Source organism: Sycon ciliatum, chromosome 9 (genome assembly GCF_964019385.1).
Source record: "Sycon ciliatum chromosome 9, ocSycCili1.1, whole genome shotgun sequence".
Classification (NCBI taxonomy): domain Eukaryota; kingdom Metazoa; phylum Porifera; class Calcarea; order Leucosolenida; family Sycettidae; genus Sycon; species Sycon ciliatum.
In genome coordinates this window covers 4,512,607-4,536,075 of record NC_088651.1, presented here as the reverse complement: position 1 = coordinate 4,536,075, position 23,469 = coordinate 4,512,607, and the positions used below count along the sequence as shown (strand labels likewise).

Sequence of the window (23,469 nt, the reverse complement as noted above, 5' to 3'; positions counted from 1 at the left end):
TACATGCAATATACAGGCAACCTTTGACCCTACGAAATTGCGCAAGGGGCCTGGGATGTGTAAAAGCAGCGGACAGTCGTAGCCGGGTACAAAGTTCGTACAACTGCCTGGTGAAAGTACGATAAATGCAGGAAAGTTGCCTTGTACAAGGGTTGGCACCCTGCCTGAAAGGATTGGGCAGCTTTTAAGGCCCTCATCAGACTACGTACATAGAAAATCCAGTACAAAATCACATAAAACCTAAAAGGCAACATTTTTCCATGCCTGCTTTCAGACTACACATTTTACATGCAATATACAGGCAACCTTTGACCCTACGAAATTGCGCAAGGGGCCTGGGATGTGTGAAAGCAGCGGACAGTCGTACCCGGGTACAAAGTTCGTACAACTGCCTGGTGAAAGTACGATAAATGCAGGAAAGTTGCCTTGTACAAGGGTTGGCACCCTGCCTGAAAGGATTGGGCAGCTTTTTAGGCTTCCCGCCAGATTCTTGTTGTTGTCCTGGAAACTTCTATGTAAATGTGACTTATAGGCTGTTTTGTACCTAGTCTGAAGAGGGCCTTAGGCTTCCCGCCAGATTCTTGTTGTTGTCCTGGAAACTTCTATGTAAATGTGACTTATAGGCTGTTTTGTACCTAGTCTGAAGAGGGCCTTATGTGGCCAGCTGTGTTTGATGGTACGGTAAGGTACGGGAGACGGTGTCGTATTACCCTCGTTCGTACCTGTCCCGTACCTATCCCGTCCCGTACCGTGCCATCAAAGACGGCTGGCCACAATGCATATTCAAATAGGGCTTTCAAATGCACGATCACAATGTTAAACAACTTGGAAGAATTAGTATGTTTGCGAAGTGTATCGGGGGATGCATGCAGGGCGCGCGACAGTGCGTGTTCGAATCCCAGGTCCCAGATCAAGGCAAAAAAAGCATAGCGTAGGGCCCTGAGCTTCCAAGCTCTCTCGTTAGAATGAAGTACGTCCCGTTGTCCAGGAAACGACCAATCAGCGATGTTCCCACCAAGGGCCTTATCAGAGTTTAAAGCACGCTCAGTCGAATTTTTGCTTCTCTTGATGACACGTCAAGGGCCTATAGGATTAGTTTTAAGCCCGCTGAATATACTCACTTTCAACTCGTACACCTTTATCTACGCATTATAGTACGGTGAAGATATGTAAATCAAATCAATGGTGATCAAATCTGCCCTTTTGTGCAGAAGTAATGCAATAGTTACTTTTTGATGTGCTTGTTTTTATACGGGATCAACTGGTTTAGTCCTGGTTGAATGTAACAACTACGTACAAATTAGAGAAACAGAGAAGCAAACACACAGCGAGAGAAGAAGAAGGAAAGAGAGAGGAGAGTAAAGGGAAAGAGAGAGACAGAGAGAAAACGCAGAAAGCCCCTTCCCCGACTTCGCTCCCATCCCCCTCTCACACTCATAACTGCTACACCCAAATGGGTCCAGTGTCCCTAGGCCTTTGCCTGTTAGAATTTAGCCCTACAAATAAAGAATACAAAAACAAAAAAGGAAGAAAGTCGTGTGGAAATTGGAAGGTAAATGGGAGATACGCCCACTCAAAAAGAAGGCGACAAGAAAGACAGTGGTAGTACTAGTAGTGCTAGTAGCAGCTGCAAGCGAAATCCACCTGTCAGCAGCCAAGTTAGGGCAAAGCATTGAAACTACACCTCGATGAAGAATTATGCAGGACTAAAGCGAAGGCGGACTGTCTCCTGGTCAAATCGTCCGTATGGTTGCTGTTAGCTCTAAGTACAAAAAGCTAAGCAAGTAGAGGGCTGCGGCAGCCTTGCACACATAATTATTATATAGACATTACACACACTTGAGAGGGATGAAAAGCGTTTCTTCTGTAACTCTGAGTTTCACGGTTTTAACCGATCATCAGACAGCAACTCATAGACAGTATTATACGCTTGTCCGCGTTGACATCACCAAGCAAGCTTGGCTAGTCTTCGCATACGCCAAAGGAACAAAAGAAATGAGGAACGAGCGAGGCCAATGATGTGAACACACGCTTGCAACTGCAGAATAGGCAAAAGGAGTACATGTAATAACACAGTCCTAAAAACACACGAAATGTCAACTATTTACTTCAACTAATAAAACTGGAAACGGATGAATACAGGATTCATGACAGCTGACGGTACATAGTGCACTGGTGGCAAAGCGACATAAAACGAGTATACTGTACATGGTAGTACAATTCTACTGATAAACTACAGCCGAGGACCACGTTGTCGAAAACTAAACAACATGGGTGAACCATTTGCACATGCACGGACAATTAGAAAAAAGGTTCGAACGTTCACGAAAAACACATCACTTGCATGACACATTGACAGCACGAACTAGGCAAACTTCAACATTCTAAAGCCGTTGACAAGGACAAGGAAAAATGCTTTTAGGTTTTAACGGATGGCGGCAGGAATGATTTTGGGGTGGTGACAAATGGTAGCTGTTGGGTGGCATGGTTTGTAGCCAAATGTTCTCCTGAGGCTACGCTTGAAGCATCGAATGAGTGTGTTCGATAGGGATGCTGATATGATGTGTACGTTACAGTTGCTAGGGTACTCTATGGTGGATTGGATAATGCTTAGGTAAAAGGAACGTTGTACCTGGGTAGTGATGTGATGTCATATTCTGCGGACTGCGGCTAGCTTGGGGTTGACATTAGCAACAACGTTCCCGGCCTGCTCCTTCAAGGCGAGGTGCTGGTCGACTAGCACTCCGGGGTAGCGGAGACACTGGGAAGGGGACACTTGGAAGTTGCCACAGAGGGCAGTGAAGTAGATGGAACCGGGGCTGTCTTACAGTGGGCGATTAATAATAATTATTGCGTTTGGTCGGGGTTCAGTAGGAGGCCCAGTTTCGTGATGTGTGAAAGAATCGAAAGAAGTGAGTGAAGGATGGCAATGGTGAGTATGTTCATATCCAACTCGCATGTTTGATTCGAGTGGCAAATGCAAAACACAAACTGTATCCAACATAGCAGTGGACCCTAGGATTATTAAATTCAGTAATCCAGTGTTACTTCGCTATATGTTTTAGTGTTACGACAGGCTTTGTGGACCAGCCTGCTTCGAATCAATGTCTTAATTCTTCTATTATTCTTTGGCCTAACAGGGATTTGAAGCCCACCAACGTGATGATAACACAAACTAGAAATGGAAAAGAGCGAATAAAATTCGTAGGTAAGGGACAAGTCTTGTTTATCAAAAAATATTGTATGTGTCCAGTTTTAAACACGAGACCACGTGACAAGACCATGACATGGCCATGACCCTTCACTGCCATAAACAGAGGCAATTGCAACAATTGGTTCAGCAGAACCTATAGCAACAAAAATACATGTAACTTTTACGGGGGAATGCACCATTCAACATCTAGCAAGTCTGAAAGTTTGAGCCCGAAACATATACCACGATACCATAACACTTTAGTCTGGTCTACACCGTATTGCATTTGAAGTGGTGTTTGCGGTCAGTGAATCGCTACCATTTAGCCTTTTTTTCCTTTTCTGCTGTGCGTCTTTCTTTGACGTACGTCTCCATGCATTCTTCCAGGGTACACTTGTTTCAGTTTAATTTGTAAAACCTGACTGAATTTAGTATTCCCTGTCCTGGCACTTGTAGCGTCAAATGCGGCTAGAAAATATTGTACAGGTCGGATAATGCAGAATGTACTGTTGTGTCAACGGTATCTACAACTGCACTGTACATAAATGTAGGGTACCGCTCTCCAATGAGTGGATGAAGCCAGATTTCTAATTTTTCGGATGCATGGCTTTTACGCTTTTGCTTTGGCTCGGACCGTCATTGGCGTCGAGGTTCCGTATTCATCTTCAACCCTTCGTCTAAACCCGCTGTGTGTTCCGTCCATTATCTCTTCAGACTATGGGATTTCAACTCGGTTGGGTAAAAGAGTGGCCGACTCTAGTGGTGAGTTCATAGAACGACGTAAAGTGAGGTGCAAGTTTCATCCCTGTGCATATATGGCTCCAGAGATGTATTTTTTTGGAAAGCAGAAAAGACCATGCGACATCTACCAATTGTAAGTACTGAACTGTACCAACTGCACTTTATTCCCGTAGCTATGCAGAAGACATTACTCAAGCAACGTCTGGCGCTAGCCAGGGTCCACACAGCTTTAATTCACGTAGCTATGCAAAAGACGTTACTTCAGTAACGTCTGGCGCTAGCCAGGTTCCAGTCGCAGAAAGTCACAGTATTAAAACTGATCGGCTACATCATTGTATTGAAAGAACGTTTCCGTCAGATTGAATAACTTTCGGGATGAGCTAGGCAAACAAGCATACCGTAGGGAGCTGAGCTTTCAAGCTCTCTCGGGTTTTTTTTCTAAGTTTACTCTTTCTAAGTTTACATAATAATAATAATAATAATACGAAGTAGTGGTTGCGACTTCGGCGATGATTTGTAAGAAAGGTTTGCTCCCCACAATCTTCCTCAGCCTACTCAAGCTCAACTGATGAGGGGTGAATTCCCCGAAACACTGTGTATTGAGCAGGGAGTGGTGCTTTCTTGCAGGTTTGCCGAGTCGAAGGTTCGATGGACTTCTCGTGTGCTCTGGATGGCAGTCGTGAGTCAGTCAAGTGTCAAGTAAAGTCGGCGGAATAGCGCGAGCTCCGGTGTGGGGAGCAAACCTTTCTTACAAATAATAATAATAATAATAATAATAATAATAATAATTCAAAGGATCAGTCGGGGAAGTGAACTGCCTGAAAAGAGAAAAAAACGCCAGACCCACCAGGTGGTTTTTTTTCTCTTTTCAGGCAGTTCACTTCCCCGACTGATCCTTTGAATTTGAAGTTCTCCCAATCCTTTCCAAATAATAATAATAATAATAATTTCGTAATACGTATTCGCATGCAACGACGCAAATCCACACAATTCAGTAGACACTTTTCTATCAAACGTTTTCTTTCCCTTCTCTTCAGGATAGTACAGGGAATGTTGGAAATTAGAAAAACACATAACTATATAGAGAGTGAAAGAAAGAAAAAGTCAACACTTCAACATAGGTGTTAAAAATGATTAAAGTGTTAAAAACTCAAAAACAAACAGCTGCAAGTTGTAGACAAACACGTTGAACACATCAGGGAACACTTGTCACACTTTCACGAGGTGTGACACCAAACAACTGCAACGATAACACATTCTCCTTCTGTACACATAGTTCTGGATCTAGTTTACGAATATACAGAGCTTCTAACACAGCAAGATGTAACTTAGACCTTCCACGAGTCAAAATCGAAAAGATATCATCACTATACAACTTACGACAACTAGCACTGCCCGACAAATGACGCTTGATGGACGATGTCCGATCACTTAGCTCTGTCACCTTCGACGCAGTGCCGAGAATGTGAAGATCGGTACGTAGGTAGAACCCTAAAACACCTGGGCGCACGCATCCGTCAACATGTGCCGTTAGGTCTTGTCCCTGTTGACGCTCGTGGTACTCGTCCTCGTCGTGGCCGTCCTCCAAAATGTGCTGTGCAGTCCGATACTGGAACGCCTTTGTCTGCGTCCAGTGTAGATGTACGCATGCGCGCCTCCGCCTCGACGGGCGGGGAGCTTGGCCCATCTCAGACAAGCGTGAGGAAGCGAGGGAGACCGTCTCGAAAACCACCCAATGTGACACTGGAGCTCATAGACACCGGAAGAGTTACCAGAAGCAAGGTGAAGAGACGGAGTACTGGGGATCTGAATACGTCGATAATGGAAGTGACAACAACGATCAACAAGAGGAAACGAGGAAGACCAAGAAGTGACACGAAAACGGCCATGAAATCAACAAAAACGGACATGAAATCAACGGACGTTGGAGGTGTGGACCGGAACAACCAACCAAACAAGCCTAACGGAAGAGAACAACGGCAGGCGTCGAAGGTGACAGAGCTAAGTGATCGGACATCGTCCATCAAGCGTCATTTGTCGGGCAGTGCTAGTTGTCGTAAGTTGTATAGTGATGATATCTTTTCGATTTTGACTCGTGGAAGGTCTAAGTTACATCTTGCTGTGTTAGAAGCTCTGTATATTCGTAAACTAGATCCAGAACTATGTGTACAGAAGGAGAATGTGTTATCGTTGCAGTTGTTTGGTGTCACACCTCGTGAAAGTGTGACAAGTGTTCCCTGATGTGTTCAACGTGTTTGTCTACAACTTGCAGCTGTTTGTTTTTGAGTTTTTAACACTTTAATCATTTTTAACACCTATGTTGAAGTGTTGACTTTTTCTTTCTTTCACTCTCTATATAGTTATGTGTTTTTCTAATTTCCAACATTCCCTGTACTATCCTGAAGAGAAGGGAAAGAAAACGTTTGATAGAAAAAGTGTCTACTGAATTGTGTGGATTTGCGTCGTTGCATGCGAATACGTATTACGAAACTGTTTTTCCCACCGCCTCCAAACTACTGTTTGAATAATAATAATAATAATAATAATAATAATAATAATAATAATAATAATAATAATAATGGAACACAATGGTTCTGAAACTAGGGCAAACGCAAAACCTACTGAGTAAGGGCTGCAACGAGACGAAGCAATGGTGGTGGGGCAATGATGGCTCTGTAGACCTGAGGCTCATTCTCACGGCCAAAAACACGTACCCTAAACAACAGATGGAACTGCGAGGGTCAGCGAAATGAAAAAAACTTGTAGGGGCTGCGTCTTTTGCTCTATAAGAACACATTTGTTCTTTGAAAGACCTGGAAAACACGCTTTCACTAAGATCGCACCAATACACATCTGTTTATAATGACCACACCGGTACTCTGTGTATATGCCTATCCGTATTTTATTATTGTTCTTTACTACATCAAATGTCCGATTCGCTGATTCTCCTGATTGCTATGAAAAGTTAGTATCTGCGCCGCCTGTTCAATCGATGAAGTGTCGTTGAAACAGCATTTTAATTCCCGTAACTATGCAAAAGACTTCAGGCGCTAGCCAGGGTCCAAAAACTCTTTAATTGTCTATGAGAAAGATTATTCGATCCGTCATTGCAAGTTGCAACTGAAGAATGCTGCAACAAAGGCCAATGAGACTTCGAACCATAACGTTGTTTTTCACTACCTTTCGTGGTGGTCGTATTATTGCATCAGCACTCGGCCGTAGCCCGGGGATTGGCACCCATCGGGCTACCAGCCAAGAGCAACACGTGGGGCCATGTATCATATAAAGAAGAGAAGAAACACATGAGAACGAGTTATGCAGCAACAATTCACGACTGTAACAATATGTTAAGCGGTCAGAAAGTGCGCTAATAGGGCACAAAACTGACAGGCTACTGAGAGATTCAGCAACCCGAGACCTAGCTCTAACACATCTCCAGTGAGCAAACCAACAGCCTTCCAACTTGTAAGGTTCATGGTTACGTAGGACAGAAGAGGTGAAGGTGAGCATAGGGGAAATGTGCACAAGCTAAGTCCCACGGTACCAAAGAATGCCGACTGTTACAAGACGATGCCGGAGGTCGCTGAATGTCTCAGTGGCCTTTCAGTTTCGTGCCCTATTACTGGCTCAGTATCCGAGTTTAAAATTTGCATGTATCATAAGGGTGTCAATGATGTTAGAAAGTGACTAAAGATTGCGATCCGAAATTGACTTGGTGAGGTGAAGCAGCAAAGCCGGCTGGGCTCCAACTGGGTTCCAAAGGTTAGAATCTAAAAGAAATTTCTCCTATCTTTGATTTGAAGAGAATGTTGAACGGTCTCTGCTTAGATGACAGCTACACCATACATGTAGCTCGTTGGTTAGAGCATTGCTTGCTTCAAGCCAAGACCCTTGGTTGGAGTAATACGTTACTAAATTTTATTCGTGAAGACTTGGGAAGGGAAACAAAACATGTCATGAGAAAACCAACTGGAAGAAAAAGCACACTCAACTAATCCGGCGTGTGTATGTGCTTGCATGCAATATACATAAATTGAGCCAGCGCACGCGAAAAGGGTGCTTAGCTCACTGCACACTGAACTCAGAAAAACGCGTTTGAAGTTCAGGGCTCAGAGTCCAATACAAAAGCGTGGAGTCGCGCACGGCTTTGCGCGGATGTCACGTGACGTGATGGCAACTGACGAATCACAGGCCTCTATTCTCCTCTATTCTCAAATCTTTGATCCAGTCCACCCTGAAGTCCACGAAGCTGGTATTTGCTGTGCTGATTCAAACCCCCAGACTCAGTGATCTACCGCAGCATTTCACAAATTTCCCTCCAGTTATACGGCACGGATTAGCCAAAGTTTGGTCGTTTTCGCTTAGATTTCGGCGCAGCAATCGCAAAAATCATGGGTGAATGTCTGGAGAATTCCAAGTTGAAAAAAATAAGCCATAGGTGATCTGAATCTCCCAAGAATGAGATGTAGTGGACATTTTTGAGTGAGTGCCACTCAGTGCGCAGAACGCCAAAAGGGCAAAAGCAGCACCAAAAATTATGTGTGAAAATCAAACAACAAGAAAAACGCATGCATGCAGCGGAACAGCAACGCGTGCTGTCGAAGAGAAAATCATTGCGCACAGATATTTCAGTGTTCTCTCCTCAGTTCGCCCGCGGAGTTGGTTCCTGTGCTTTCGTTCTCGCTGGAGTTCTTGTGGCAGCGCGTTTCGCCATCATGGAGGAACTGGTACTTCGGGAAACCTGGTCCTCAACTAACGCCTGGCGGATTTTCTGGTCCAGTTCACCTCCATCCGATCAGCTCCGTGTGGTATGTTCTCGGCGTCACCAGCCTGGCGAGCTCTGACTCGTTTGTTTGTCTTCTTACCTGTGGAACATCGCTCATTGTAGCATCAGCATAAGGTCGAAGAGCGGCTACATGACATGAAGTTCCTGGGACTAGCACAGGTTGCCTTTCGCCTTCTCCTTCGGTGGACCAATTCTACAAGGCACAGTGAAAGGCAAGCCGTTGCCGAGGGCTGGCAGTAACTGTTCAGTGTTGCGGTGCAATTCCCAGTGCAAATAATAAAGCAAACTATTTCCACTGGAGTATGCACGATCGTAAAAGCACAAGATCGAGACGAACTGAAACGAGAATGGTTTGACACTGCATGCCGAGAGAAGCGAGGAAAGGACAGGTCCGACCAAAATATCGCGAAAATCGGCTCCACCACATCCAGCGCCGTCACGAAATCCGCCTCTATGTAGCTGATCAGTGGCAGGATGAAGTTTGTCAGCACCACCACCACTGTGAACTTCGATTTTCTCTCCCAATTAATCAGATTTTCTCTCTGAAATTTAATCTCCCTTTTTCTCTTTATACTACATGTGATTTACTGACTGTGTACCACCACTGCATGTGTATCATGCATTGCTGGATTTGCCTTTTGCGGCACATTGATATTCTGGCCATGACTAGCCAGTCCTCACTAATAATGTCGTAAACACCACAAATTGTGTGAAGTGTTGATCTAGAGATGTTTCTTTCCTGATGCTTACATGGCTCTTTGGTGCTAGCTGGAAAACTATGTGCAAACTATGACAAAATTCTGTCCAGAATGATTCTCCGTTACGTCTGTTGCAACTAGCGTGGCAAGCGTACTTTTGTGTTTGCGACTGCCAGACCGCAACCTACACAAATGCTTGTAACTTTGTAACTTTGTCACATGTATTACTGGGAGTTTTGACAAATTTTTAAAAGAATGATGAAGCTGCAGGTATATGGTACATGCACTAAAACCCAACTTCCAAAATTTTACGCTAAGCACCCTTTCAGCGTGCTCTGGCGGTGTGTATATCTGCGTGCATGCAATACACATATGACAGAATGACTTAGGCTGCGTTTACACCACAATGATTGAAAACGATTTGCGTTTACACGACAACGAAATACGACCCGTTTTCCGTTTTCGTGTAAACGGTTCAAAACGATTTGCCGGTCTCGTGTAAACGGTGAGGCTGCGTTTACACGGAGACGAAATGAAACGAAACGGAACGGAACGAAAACGGGCTGGCCTCGAATCGTTTTCAACCCGTTCTCTGGCTGCGTTTACACGGAGGCGAAATGAAACGAAACAGAACGAAACCGGGCTGGCCTCGAATCGTTTTCAAACCGTTTACACGAGAACGGCAAATCGTTTTGAACCGTTTACACGAAAGCGGAAAACGGGCGGTCAGGCTGGAGAGGAGTGGAGTTAGCACGTGGTGGCTTTGCACAAGGGCGGGAAGTAACACGTTAATTGGAGTTGGTACGTGCTGGTGGTTGCAAGGATTGGGTATTTCCCGCGAAATATACTCCAGCACGGAATGGTTTCCCTGACCGCGCTCCGTTTCCAATCGTTTTCACTGTTTTCACCGTTTACACGAGAACGGAAACGTTTTGAAAATGTTTTGAAAACGTTTCAAAACACTTTGAAGTGCGTTTCCATTGCGTTCCGTTTAAGTATCGTTTTCGGGCGTTGTCGTGTAAACGATAGTAGTAAACGCAGCGATTTCGTTCCTTTAAGGTCGTATTTCGTTGTCGTATAAACGCAAATCGTTTTCAATCGTTGTCGTGTAAACGCACATCGTTTTCAATCGTTGTCGTGTAAACGCAAATCGTTTTCAATCGTTGTCGTGTAAACGCAAATCGTTTTCAATCGTTGTCGTGTAAACGCAAATCGTTTTCAATCGTTGTCGTGTAAACGCAAATCGTTTTCAATCGTTGTCGTGTAAACGCAGCCTGAATATAGATACACATCAGAGTGCCGATGGTGACAGTCAATTTTCGCTTCGAACGTTTCCCTTTTCAATGCCCTCAACTTGCATATCTCTTATCTTCCTGTGTGTATTTTCCAGAGCATTCGTTGCATATATTCTCTTTACCGCCGATCTTCCTTTTCATAACAAACCCAACCCATTGACCCAGGTATTACATACTAAGGCTGGTATAGATCGAACACGTCAGGATTGGCGAGGTTTATCTGCTGGTAAGCTTTATAACATGGCTTTTATTCTCATCAAAAAGGTGAAAGAAATGAAAGAAAATGAAAGACAATGTGTGTGTGTTTGGCAGAAACACCAAGAAGTAGCTAATGTATTTTCTGGGTGCAATCGCCACATTGCTTGATTTGCGATCTTTTAAATAGCAGTCTTTCTACACCATCTGTTTCATACTATAATAATGACCTGGTAGCTACTAGGAAAATTGACTTTACCTGCCGGGCGATCAGCAACTGTATAGTGTGAACAGGCATCTGCGCAGTGTCGCTCGTTAGTCCGAGCCGAACATCCACAGCGATGATATTCGTTTCAAGCATCGTAGATTTGGGGTCTGTTTGACCATGTACATTTTTCGCGCAATTTTGTATCTTCCCATTCTTCTGACCACAGATGCTAGACACTTTTTCAGGCATACATTTTGCGTTGATCCGAACGAACGGCTAAACATAGAGCAAGTCAAACTAACGCAATTATATATTGACGCCTATGATGAAGTGCGAGATATACTTCCTGAACTGACTGGACCTTATACCAATTGCCGTAAGCTCAATGAAGACATTGTGGACCGAATTTCTAAAGCCTATACTGGGAGGAGCCATTGCGTGATTCGATACCTAATCGAAGAGTAAGTATAGTATTATTCCCGTAGCTATGCAGAAGACGTTACTTCAGTAACGTCTGGCGCTAGCCAGGGTCCACACAGCTTTAATTCCCGTAGCTATGCAGAAGACGTTACTTCAGTAACGTCTGGCGCTAGCCAGGGTACACACAGATTTAATTTGGTGTTTGTTTGTTTGTTTGTTTATTTGTTTGTTTATTTATTCCCGTAGCTATGCAGAAGACGTTACTTCAGTAACGTCTGGCGCTAGCCAGGGTCCACACAGCTTTAATTCCCGTAGCTATGCAGAAGACGTTACTTCAGTAACGTCTGGCGCTAGCCAGGGTCCACACAGCTTTAATTTGGTATTTGTTTGTTTGTGTGTTTGTTTGTTTGTTTGTGTCACGCCTGGCGCTATCCCGTCTCTGTCCCGTATCTGTCCCGTATCTGTGACTACAAAGGCTCTACAGGATTGTACATAACAGCTGTCCACAATATTTGCGGGCTCCTGTATCTGTCCCGTACCGTACCAATATTCGTCGTATTATGCATACGACTCCCTGATGTAGAGTGGGATTTGGAAAGAAATAGGGAGACGAGGAGGGAATTAAATTAGAATAGACGCCGATAAGGTGATAGGATGCGTCAGCATAAACATACTTTGGAAGAGAGATCCCGTCGTCTCCAAAATAAGCGTGAACGAGCGATTCAGTGCCGGTCACAGGAAACGTCGGAAGAGAGATCCCGTCGACTCCAGAACGCCCGTGGTCGGTAGAGTCCGGCGGTACCAGGCAACGTCAGGACAGACATCCCGTTGAGTCCAGAACGCCCGTGATCGGCAGAGTCTAAGCCGGTCCCAGGAAACGTCAGGACAGACATCCCGTCGAGTCCAGAACGCCGTGATCGGCAGAGTCAGCGCCGGTCCCAGTAAACGTCAGGACAGACATCCCGTCGACGCGCAGAAAAACAAAATCTGCAGCCTCTTTTGCCGTCGAACAGGATACGTATTTATATAGGAGACTGTAAAGTTATGTAATGTCCAAATTTCGACGTGAGCAGCAGGTCACTCGCGTTGATTTTTTCGACGTGCGAGCCAAATAACGCGAGCTGAACTTTCGCGTCGCAGACATCCCGTCGACGCGCAGAAAAACTAAATCTGCAGCCTCTTTTGCCGTCGGACAGGATACGTATTTTAGGAGACTGTAAAGTTATGTAATGTGCTCCTCAGGCAACCATGCATTCGGCGTCGTCATTGGCTCAACAGGTCAATGTAGATGTATTACTACAAAAAGGCCAGAAAATCCGATTCCTGTATTAAAATCAACTAATGTTCGCTGGCGATTTAATTTCGCTGATTTCGCCGCTTGGTACCAACCGGACAAAGTAAATCGCAGGCCAACGTTTGTCATATAGGCAAATGATGCATGATTGAGCAATGGATGCATGTGAGAGCAAAAATACCGATCGATTTCAAATTTGACGTGAAACTGCGCGTCACGTCGGAAATACGTGCATCTTAACCTCTCTAATCGAGAGGTTTCAATTTCTCATCGGCCAAAATTTGTTGATTTACAATATAAGGAGATAAAAATTAAAGAAGGAGCAAAACAAAAGTAGATGATTATCAGAGAAACAACAATCCGCAATAAATTCTGCAAATACTTTTGCCTAACTCATAATATTCAAACCGATTGAAACGTTTTTGCAATACAGTGATGTGGCCAATGAACGGAAAAAGACAATTCCATCAGTTCTTATAACATGTACGATGAGCTAGGCAAAAAAGCATAAAAGCATAGCGTAGGGCCCTGAGCTTCCAAGCTCTCTCGTTTGGTGTTTGTTTGTTTGTTTGTTTGTTTGTTTGTTTGTGTCACGCCTGGCGCTATCCCGTATCTGTCCCGTACCGTACCGTACCAGCCAAGACAGCTGGCCACAATATTATTTTGGTTTGTTTGTGCCATCGGCATGCCTGGCGCTATCCCGTACCTGTCCCGTACCATCAAGAATACGGTACAATCAAGAGAATGAGTATATATGCGGAGTGTATCGGGGGATTGCATTCAGTGCAGTAACATTTTGTGTTGATTTGTGTGCGAGGCCGAGATCCCACTAGCAGGCTGGCTGGGCCGCCTGTCGACCAGCCCGGGAATTGCATGTAGGCCGATAGCATAATAATTATAACGTATATTATAGATGTATAATAGCAGGGAGTCGTATTATGTAAACGACTCCGTGCTGTCTAGGGAGATTTTCTTGAAAGAAATACGAAGTAGGGAGATGAAGAAATGCAATTAGAATGGACGTTAGTTGCCGAATATGTGACATGATGCGTCAGCTAAAACGACCTTTGGAAGAGAGATTCGGTCGTCTCCAAAATAATCCTGAACGGGCGAGTCAGCGCCAGTCACAGGAAACGTCGGAAGAGAGATCCCGTCGACTCCAGAACGTCCGTGATCGGCAGAGTCAGCGCCGGTAACAGGAAACGTCGGAAGAGAGATCCCGTCGACTCCAGAACATTCGTGATCGGCAGAGTCAGCCCCGGTCACAGGAAACGGCAGGACAGACATCGCGTCGACTCCAGAATGCCCGTGATCGGCAGAGTCAGCGCCGGTCACTAGGGGTGTGCGTATAATGCTCGAAAAGGTGGCAGATTCTGCTCGAAAAGCAGTGAAGTTGGCAGAACCATACAAACCTATGGCGGGCAATTCCTCGAATTCTGCTCCATTTCTTTATCCACATACCAAACATGCAGGAAACTTACCAAAAAAGTACCGAATTTGCCAATTTTTCTGCCGGCATTATCCGCATATGCCTACCGTTAACGCGTTCACAGGAAACGTAACAAAAAAAATTAAAAATTAAAAATATACAAAAAATATTAACGCCGTAGTAGTGCAAAAGACGTTACTTCAGTATCGTTTGGCGCCAGCCAGGGTTCACACGGCTTTGGCACGTCACATGCATGATGAGCAAGCAAAAAAGCATAGCGTAGGGCCCTGAGCTTCCAAGCTCTCTCGTTTGTTTGTTTGTTTGTTTGTTTGTTTGTTTGTTTGTTTGTGTCACGCCTGGCGCTATCCCGTATCTGTCCCGTACTGTACCGTACTAGCAAAGACAGCTGGCCCCAATATTTTTGTTTGTGTGTGCCATCGAAATGCCTGGCGCTATCCCGTACCTGTCCCGTACCATCAAGGGTACAGTACCAACAAGAGAATGAGTATATATGCGAAGTGTATCGGGGGAATGCATTCAGTGCAGTAACATTTTGTTTGGATATGTGTGCGAGGCCGAGATCCCACTAGCAGGCTGGCTGGGCCGCCTGTCGACCAGCCCGGGAATCGCATGTAGGCCGATAGCATAATTATTATAACTTATATAAGGTCATGTAGATGTATAGCAGGGAGTCATATTATGTAAACGACTCCCTGCTGTATGGGGAGATTTTCTGGAAAGAAATACGGAGTAGGGAGACGAGTAAATGCAATCAGAATGGATGTTAGTTGCCGTCAGTATAATAATAAGAAGAAGAAGAAGAACGTCCGTGATCGGCAGAGTCAGCGCCAGTCCCAGGAAACGTCAGGACAGACGAATTATATACAAACTTTGTGCTTTGGAATTATCATGTTATGATTCTTTTTAATATTTCCTTCTCTCATAATATTATATTCGTTCTTAGCAGGAACCGGAGGTTTTTCCTCTGGTGAGAAGGCAGAATTGCCTGTGCTCTAAACGAATTCAAATAAAAGAAACAAACAAACAAACATCCCGTCGACTCTAGAACGCCCGTGATCGGCAGAGTCAGCGCCGGTCCCGTAACTATGCAGAAGACGTTACTTCAGTATCTCATTGAAACGTTTTTGCAATACAATGATGTAGCTAATCAAAGGAAAAAGCATTTCCATCAGTTCTAACAACATGCACGATAAGGCTGCAACCACACTAGGTACAAAATCACGTACAAACGGCATTACAGTAGAAATCGTCATGCCGACGCGTGTGAAATGCAAAATGCGCTTTGTAGGTTTTCAGCAACTAGCGCACCCCTGTAGAAAGCCACGTTTGTCGTTTTCGTCGTTTTCGCGCTCCATCTCCTGTGTACAACTTTGTTTTTGTAGCCTGGTCGTCGTACATAGCATCAGCATCAGCATTGTTTTTGAATTTCCCAGTCTTTTCCAGCACATGGCACACGCTTTGGTACGAGAACGTCACGTGCTGGTCACGTGAAAACGTCATCTATGCAGACCGAAAAGTGTAGTGTGGTTGCGTACCGACTTGTACCGAGATATGCATGAAAATTTGTACTGTGATTTTTACGTAGTGTGGTTGCGGCCGGCTGTGTTTACATGAAGCGTTTCAACCCGGGTTGAGTTCGACCCGGGTCAGATTTCAACCCGCCATGTGCACAAAGTGAATGGCGCGTTTACATGACGCATTGCGCTTGACCCGGGTTGAAATTTCGCCCCGGGTTGATTTCAACCCTCCCCCCAAGGGGAGGGTTGAAATCAACCCGGGTCAAGAAAATCGTACAAACGTACTTCTGTGCGTATCTCGCGCCAGGTTTGAACGGCCCTGCAGATGCAAATTTCGCGCGAACGGATTCACGTGACCATACAGGACTGTAGAAGTGGACTTTTGGCGGCATATCAGTATTTGACCCGGGTCAACTGTCTTCATGTAAACTCTCACCTCTTTTGTTTGTCGTACAGACTTTCAACCCGGGCTGAACTCGACCCGGGTTGAAATTTCTCATGTATTAAAACACAGCCTAAGGCTGTGTTTACATGAGAAATTTCAACCCGGGTCGAGTTCAGCCCGGGTTGAAAGTCTGTACGATAGACAAAAGAGGTGAGCGTTTACATGAAGACAGCTGACCCGGGTCAAATACTGATATGCCGCCAAAAGTCCACTTCTACAGTTCCGTATAGTCACGTGAATCCTTTCGCGCGAAATTTGCATCTGCAGCGCTGTTCAAACCTGGCGCGAGATACGCACAGAAGTACGTTTGTACGATTTTCTTGACCCGGGTTGATTTCAACCCTCCCCTTGTTGGGAGGGTTGAAATCAACCCGGGGCGAAATTTCAACCCAGGTCAAGCGCAATGCGTCATGTAAACGCGCCATTCACTTTGTGCACATGGCGGGTTGAAATCTGACCCGGGTCGAACTCAACCCGGGTTGAAACGCTTCATGTAAACACAGCCTAAGGCTGTACTCACACTACTTGAAAGTTTGACGCGAATGTCGTGTTCAAAACTAGACAAAAGTACTTGAAAAAGCCTTTCGAAGCACACTGCACTCCAGTGACGACTTGAAACATTTTTTGTCAGCAAATTACCATGGAGAAACATGATTGTCATGTGATAGTTTTGCAAATCCCGAGGCTGCGTTCCTTCAATTTTTTTGCGCTCGATCAACTTATTTGAAAATTTCAGTTCCTGAGAAAAATAGAAACAGTTATATCTTGCTTGGATCGTGGAGTTCATTCGCCATGCCTCGCGAAGAAGTAGCACATCGTCGACTTCGACGGATGAAGAGGTTTCTCTCCACAGCTCGATGAGCTTCTTCTCCAAGTCGTCAGAAAACACTACGCGAGGCATGATGTCGGTACAAAAGCAATGGTACAAAAGAAATGCTACAGAAACGGCAATCAAAACAACGGGAAGCTTCTGAAAGAAGAAGACGGAAAATACTCGGAAAAAAACACCACAGAATTCAGAAATGACAGGCAAAAAAGGAAACTACAAGTATATGTACAGGAGCAGTACGACCACGCACGAGGAAACAAAGCATGAAAATTATTCTGGAGCCTTTCAACGTACAATAGTACTCCGGCCTCCTGACCTCACACAGCTTTCCAAACGGCTTGAAAGCAAAAAACCTCGTAGAAGAGGGTTCCGTTTCCGCTGAAACCTTTCAAGCGGCTTTCAAGGGCTTTTTTCATTTTCGCAACCGTCACCGTGGCAACATTCACACATAAGGCTGTGTTTACATGAGAAATTTCAACCCGGGTCGAGTTCAGCCCGGGTTGAAAGTCTGTACGATAGACAAAAGAGGTGAGCGTTTACATGAAGACAGTTGACCCGAGTCAAATACTGATATGCCGCCAAAAGTCCACTTCTACAGTCCTGTATGGTCACGTGAATCCGTTCGCGCGAAATTTGCATCTGCAGTGCCGTTCAAACCTGGCGCGAGATACGCAGAGAAGTACGTTTGTACGATTTTCTTGACCCGGGTGGGTTTCAACCCTCCCCTTGGGGGGGGGGAGGGTTGAAATCAACCCGGGGCGAAATTTCAACCCGGGTCAAGCGCAATGCGTCATGTAAACGCGCCATTCATTTTGTGCACATGGCGGGTTGAAATCTGACCCGGGTCGAACTCAACCCGGGTTGAAACGCTTCATGTAAACACAGCCTAAGGCTGTACTCACACTACTTGAAAGTTTGACGCGAATGTCGCGTTCAAAACTAGACAAAAGTACTTGAAAAAGCCTTTCCAAGCACACTGCACTCCAGTGACGACTTGAAACATTTTTGTCAGCAAATTACCATGGAGAAACATGATTGTCATGTGGTAGTTTTGCAAATCCCGAGGCTGCGTTCCTTCAATTTTTTTGCGCTCGATCAACTTATTTGAAATTTTTAGTTCATGAGAAAAAATAGAAACAGTTATATCTTGCTTGGATCGTGGAGTTCATTCGCCATGCTTCGAGTTCATTCGCCATGCCTCGCGAAGAAGTAGCACATCGTCGACGTCGACGGATGAAGAGGTTTCTCTCCATAGCTCGATGAGCTTCTTCTCCAAGTCGTCAGAAAACACTACGCGAGGCATGATGTCGGTACAAAAGCAATGGTACAATAGAAATGCGACAGAAACGGCAATCAAAACAACGGGAAGCTACTGGAAGAAAGAAAATACTCGGAAAAAAGCACCACAGAATTCAGAAATGGCAGGCAAAAAAAGGAAACTACAAGTATATGTACAGGAGCAGTACGACCACGAGGAAACAAAGCATGAAAAATATTCTGGAGCCTTTCAACGTACAATAGTACTCCGGCCTCCTGACCTCACACAGCTTTCCAAACGGCTTGAAAGCAAAAAACCTCGTAGAAGAGGGTTCCGTTTCCGCTGAAACCTTTCAAGAGGCTTTCAAGGGCTTTTTTCATTTTCGCAACCGTCACCGTGGCAACATTCACACGTAAGTCACTTGTATGCGGTTTTTCAAGTAGTGTGAGTACAGCCTAAGTCACTTGTATGCGGTTTTTCAAGTAGTGTGCGTACAGCCTAAGTTAGGCAACAAAGCATAGCGCAGGGCCCTGAGCTTCCAAGCTCTCTCGTTTGGTGTTTGTTTGTTTGTTTGTTTGTGTCACGCCTGGCGCTATCCCATATCTGTCCCGTGCTGTACCGTACCAGCAAAGACAGCTGGCCACAATATTTTTGATTGTTTGTGCCATCGACATGCCTGGCGCTATTCCGTTCCTGTCCCGTACCATCAAGAGTACGGTACCATCAAGAGAATGCGAAGTGTATCGGGGGAATGCATTCAGTGCAGTAACATTTTGTGTGGATTTGTGTACGAGGCCGAGATCCCACTAGCAGGCTGGCTGGGCCGCCTGTCGACCAGCCCGGGAATCGCATGTAGGCGGATAGCATCATAATTATAACGTATAATATACAGCCATGTAGATGTATAGCAGGGAGTCATATTATGTAAACGACTCCCTGCTGTATGGGGAGATTTTCTGGAAAGAAATACGAAGTAGGGAGACGAGTAAATGCAATCAGAATGGATGTTAGTTGCCGTCAGTAAAATAATAAGAAGAGGATAAACGCCCGTGACCGGCAGAGTTAGCACCGGTCCCACGAAACGTCAGGGCAGACATCCCGTCGACTCCAGAACGCCCGTGATCGGCAGAGTCAGCGCCGGTCCCATTGCTATGCAGAAGACGTTACTTCAGTATCTCATTGAAATGTTTTTGCAATACAATGATGTAGCTAATCAAAGGAAAAAGCATTTCCATCAGTTCTAACAACATGCACGAGGAGCTAGGCAACAAAGCATAGCGCAGGGCCCTGAGCTTCCAAGCCCTCTCGTTATATCAGTATTCTATGGTCAATTATTTTCAGCATTCTCTTCATAAGGCCGTCGTCACATTACATTCACTGCCAGCATTAATGTTAACGTCCACGTCTAAAACTCGGATGTTGAGCATATTAAATTATGGTAAAATGGAGGACAACATGTTGTGTCAGGTCGCCGAATGTCTAAGTCCTCCTTCGTCAGTTTTGTGCCATTTGGTCGCACTCGCTGACTGTATAAGATCTGGTTACGTTGGTGGACAGTTAGTCATAACTCGTAACATTTTGTCCTCCTTTGTCTACGTCTACGGTCAAAATTCTAAAGGTGCCATAGTCTTGGTATTCACACGGACCAGGCACAGTTCCTGTCCCATACACTAGGCACACACGGTCATGATAGAGGATAAATTTGAAATTTCAAACCCATCTGCAAGGTCTTTTGGAAAAAAGATTGGGGGATAGAAAAGCACGCTCAACCAAAATGTTGTGTACCCCTTCCTGTATACGTAACGTACTTCCTCTGCTCTCGTTTCTTCATGGATCATCATAGCAACCGACCAGAAGCACCTTGCATGGACGTGAACGCAACCCTTTGTACGAGTAGCGTGATGACAGCCGTATCAAACCTTTTTTTAAGGTGGATGCTGTGAAAACTGTATACATGTACAACTACAAGTAAACAAATTCCTGGGAGACGAAAATGCGTAAACGCGTGAAAAAAACGTGGGGCAACACATAGATCAGCAGAGATATAACAGTGCCTCCGCACATGAGTATAATAATATTGTAATAATTATATACATGTAATAATTATATCACCTGATATCACCTGATTATATCACCTGATGAGTGCCTGAGATGGCATGAAACTTTAAGTTGTGACTGATCAAGCCATCTGTTGTTCTGACTAGTGTATACATGCACATATATATATATATATATGTATAATATATATATATATATATATATTTCGCTCCTGCTCTTGTAGCAGTTGAGCACTCTTGCGTGGGGTAGTGCCTTTGCTGTTTGCGTTATGCAGAGCTCACTGACTTGTCAGTTTGAGCACTCTGGCAAGGTACGTTCGGGCCTGATTGGAAATTTTTATTTCCATTGCTTTCAGGTTCGGCCTCATTTTCTCTGTGCTGCGCTGATGAGTTCAAAAAGAACGAAACAGCATGCTGTCCGCAGATTGAGTATATATATATATATATCTGTTGATCCCCGAGCTGCAGAGTGTGCTCAATGTCATAGACAGAGCTTAGTACATAGCAGACTCAGCGGAACAGCATGCTTCTAAACACGTAGGGCCACAAGAATAAACAAATTTAGCGCTAAATCTGGTGTAAGGTATGGGGAGAAAGCTGGCGCGGGCCAAGGCGCGACAGTAAAAGTGCCAGGAGGGTGGCGGGCAACAGGCAGGTCTGAGCTATGAAAGCGCGGAAAGAGGCGATGGGGAGGCTGTGTGCAGCTAGCACTTGGGTGGAAGTGCCAGGAGGATGGTGGGCAATGGGCAAGTGAGATGGCTAAGGGGTCTTTGGGTGACGGTAAAGGCGTGAGCAGAGTGGCATAGCCAACAACACGCCAAGGGATTGTGCTATTAATAATAATAATTATTGACGTTGGGGTGCTCAGGAAAAGTCCAGTACAATACTTGGTCAGTTCATTTGATAGGTGTGAAATTTTCGAGGCGGAACTTATTCTCATATCTGCATTTCGAGATGATCTCAGACCGCTTGTTGAGCAGGCGCTTCTTGGGTGTAGTCAGGATGTGCAATTTTTCCGCGGTACATAGATATTTTTTGACTCACATCTGTATGATCGGCTCTTCTCCTGCACCTTCCATGTAGTGGTCAACGGCTTTCCCTCGCTCTTCAGCTCACATACGTGTTTTGCGAGCTCAGTGCTGTTTTGTATTTTTCATGCCGCATGGAGGTCAGGTGGTTGGTGTGACGGGCACAACACCATCATCATTAATAGTGTTACGCATGCAAACTTGATGGGCATATTTGATTTTTTGGTTTGGGTTTGAAAATCTTCATTTTACATATGCATTTCTTGATTTCTTCTCCAGTGTATGTTTTACTGCATTTTAATCCATTGTAATAATTTTTTGCAATGTGAAAGATTACACATGCGTACGGGAGAGTTTTATTTTTTAGTGCAGTTTTCAAAGGGGGGCGGGCGGGGTCCTGGCAACCTTGTAAGACTGGCGGCTATGAGTCTGCCATCAGCAATCCTGGACCTTGTGAAGGTTTAACATTACTGACTCTTGATAGACGGCGCACGGTACTCTCTTTTCAATCTCTCCTACGTACTACTACAAGGGGAAATGATGACGTACTACTACAAGGGGAAATGATGACGTTCTACAAGGGGAAATGATGACGTACTACTACAAGGGGAAATTATGACGTACTACTACAAGGGGAAATGGTTACGTACTACTACAAGGGGAAATGATGACGTACTACTACAAGGGGAAATGATGACGTACTAATACAAGGGGAAATGATGAGTTGTAGTGGTTGTGGCTGCGTGTGAAAACAAGAATAACCTGGAGCACTTGAAAACTCCAACGACCACGATGAAACCAAAAAGCATGCCTCGAGAAGCTGGGAACGCTCGAAGAAGTGTCACTCTATCAGAATGATATTAATGCGTCCGGCATATCCGCTCTTGCACGATCGTTCACGACCAACACTTCGCTGCGTTATGTGGATCTGAACAACCACACATTCACAGGCGAAGGTGGCAAGGCGATGGCGCAGATGTTGCCAAGGCTATCAGTTTTAGAATTTCTCAACTTCGATGACTGTCTCATTCGGGACTCTGGTGTTGACACAATAGCTGAAGTATTCAGAGAACACTCACGGTTCACAACTTCGTGCTGGTTCTCTAGATTCGCGCAGAACAAGAGCGACCGCTCGAAAAGTATAATATGAGTGACACATTGCTACACTCAGCCGAAAAACAAACAAATGTTTTTGGTGTTTTTTGGAATGCTCGACCCACCTATTATCTCTAAAGAGTAAAGCATCTACTGCGAGGTATAAGGACCGTTAGTCACTTATACATGTAGGCCCTTTTCTCTTTACATAATTATTATTATTATTGGCTCAACACAAGAGTTTATAATTAAGCCCACCTGATATTCACTGGTTTGAGGGAAATACACAAACGGGAAATGTCTGAAGGAACAATTGGCTGTCATCACCAGAATTCGAACCAGGGACCTTCACTTGAGACCAGCGATTCTCTAACCACTGAGCTAAGGTGTACCCTTCATCCCAGCAGAGACCGTTCAAACTCCTCTTCAGACTTCCCACCTGTTATTATTATTATGCATTGTTGTAATAAAGCGATGGCTTCCGCGTCCCTTATGTAAACGAATGTATAATTTTGTCTGTTCTACTTCCCAGAGGGTTGAAAACTAATGGACAGGTTATGAACAGATTTGCCGGTATATACAACACAATCTACCACTTTGAATTTATCAAGCCTCAGCTGGACGACGACAAAAGATCTTAGCTACCAATGGAAGTTGTTTTGTTTCTACTCAGTCGTCCGCCAAGCCCTCAGTTCAGTGTAAATCAGGCGTACACTCTTCCACTGACTTGCATGCGAAGTGCATGCTGTCATGCCAACCTGATAGGAAGATAGCATAGCACAAAGGGCATGCATCCATGCATACACTGGTTTTATTTGAAGATAATAAAATGTTCTCCCAAGAGCTGTTTACGTGTAATGACTGGTGCTTTGGATGTGTGGGAATGCTTAATATCGCCCGCATATAATTATGACTAGTTCTGAATAATCGTCGATAAGACCATTCACTTATACTACGTAG

At 44.7% G+C, this 23,469-nt stretch overlaps 1 protein-coding gene across 1 annotated transcript in view; it reads left to right on the top strand.

Annotated features, from left to right (window-relative positions):
- LOC135825136 (uncharacterized) overlaps positions 1–23,262 on the top strand; it is a 40,710-nt gene extending 17,448 nt beyond the window's left edge. Inside the window, exons 5-9 of the mRNA XM_065337870.1 lie at positions 3,141–3,208; positions 3,908–4,067; positions 10,809–10,939; positions 11,343–11,577; positions 23,042–23,262. Of these exons, the coding sequence (XP_065193942.1) occupies positions 3,141–3,208; positions 3,908–4,067; positions 10,809–10,939; positions 11,343–11,577; positions 23,042–23,150 (703 nt within the window). The 3' untranslated portion in view covers positions 23,151–23,262. The remainder of the gene's footprint in view (positions 1–3,140; positions 3,209–3,907; positions 4,068–10,808; positions 10,940–11,342; positions 11,578–23,041) is intronic.
- Positions 23,263–23,469: the final 207 nt, after the last annotated feature.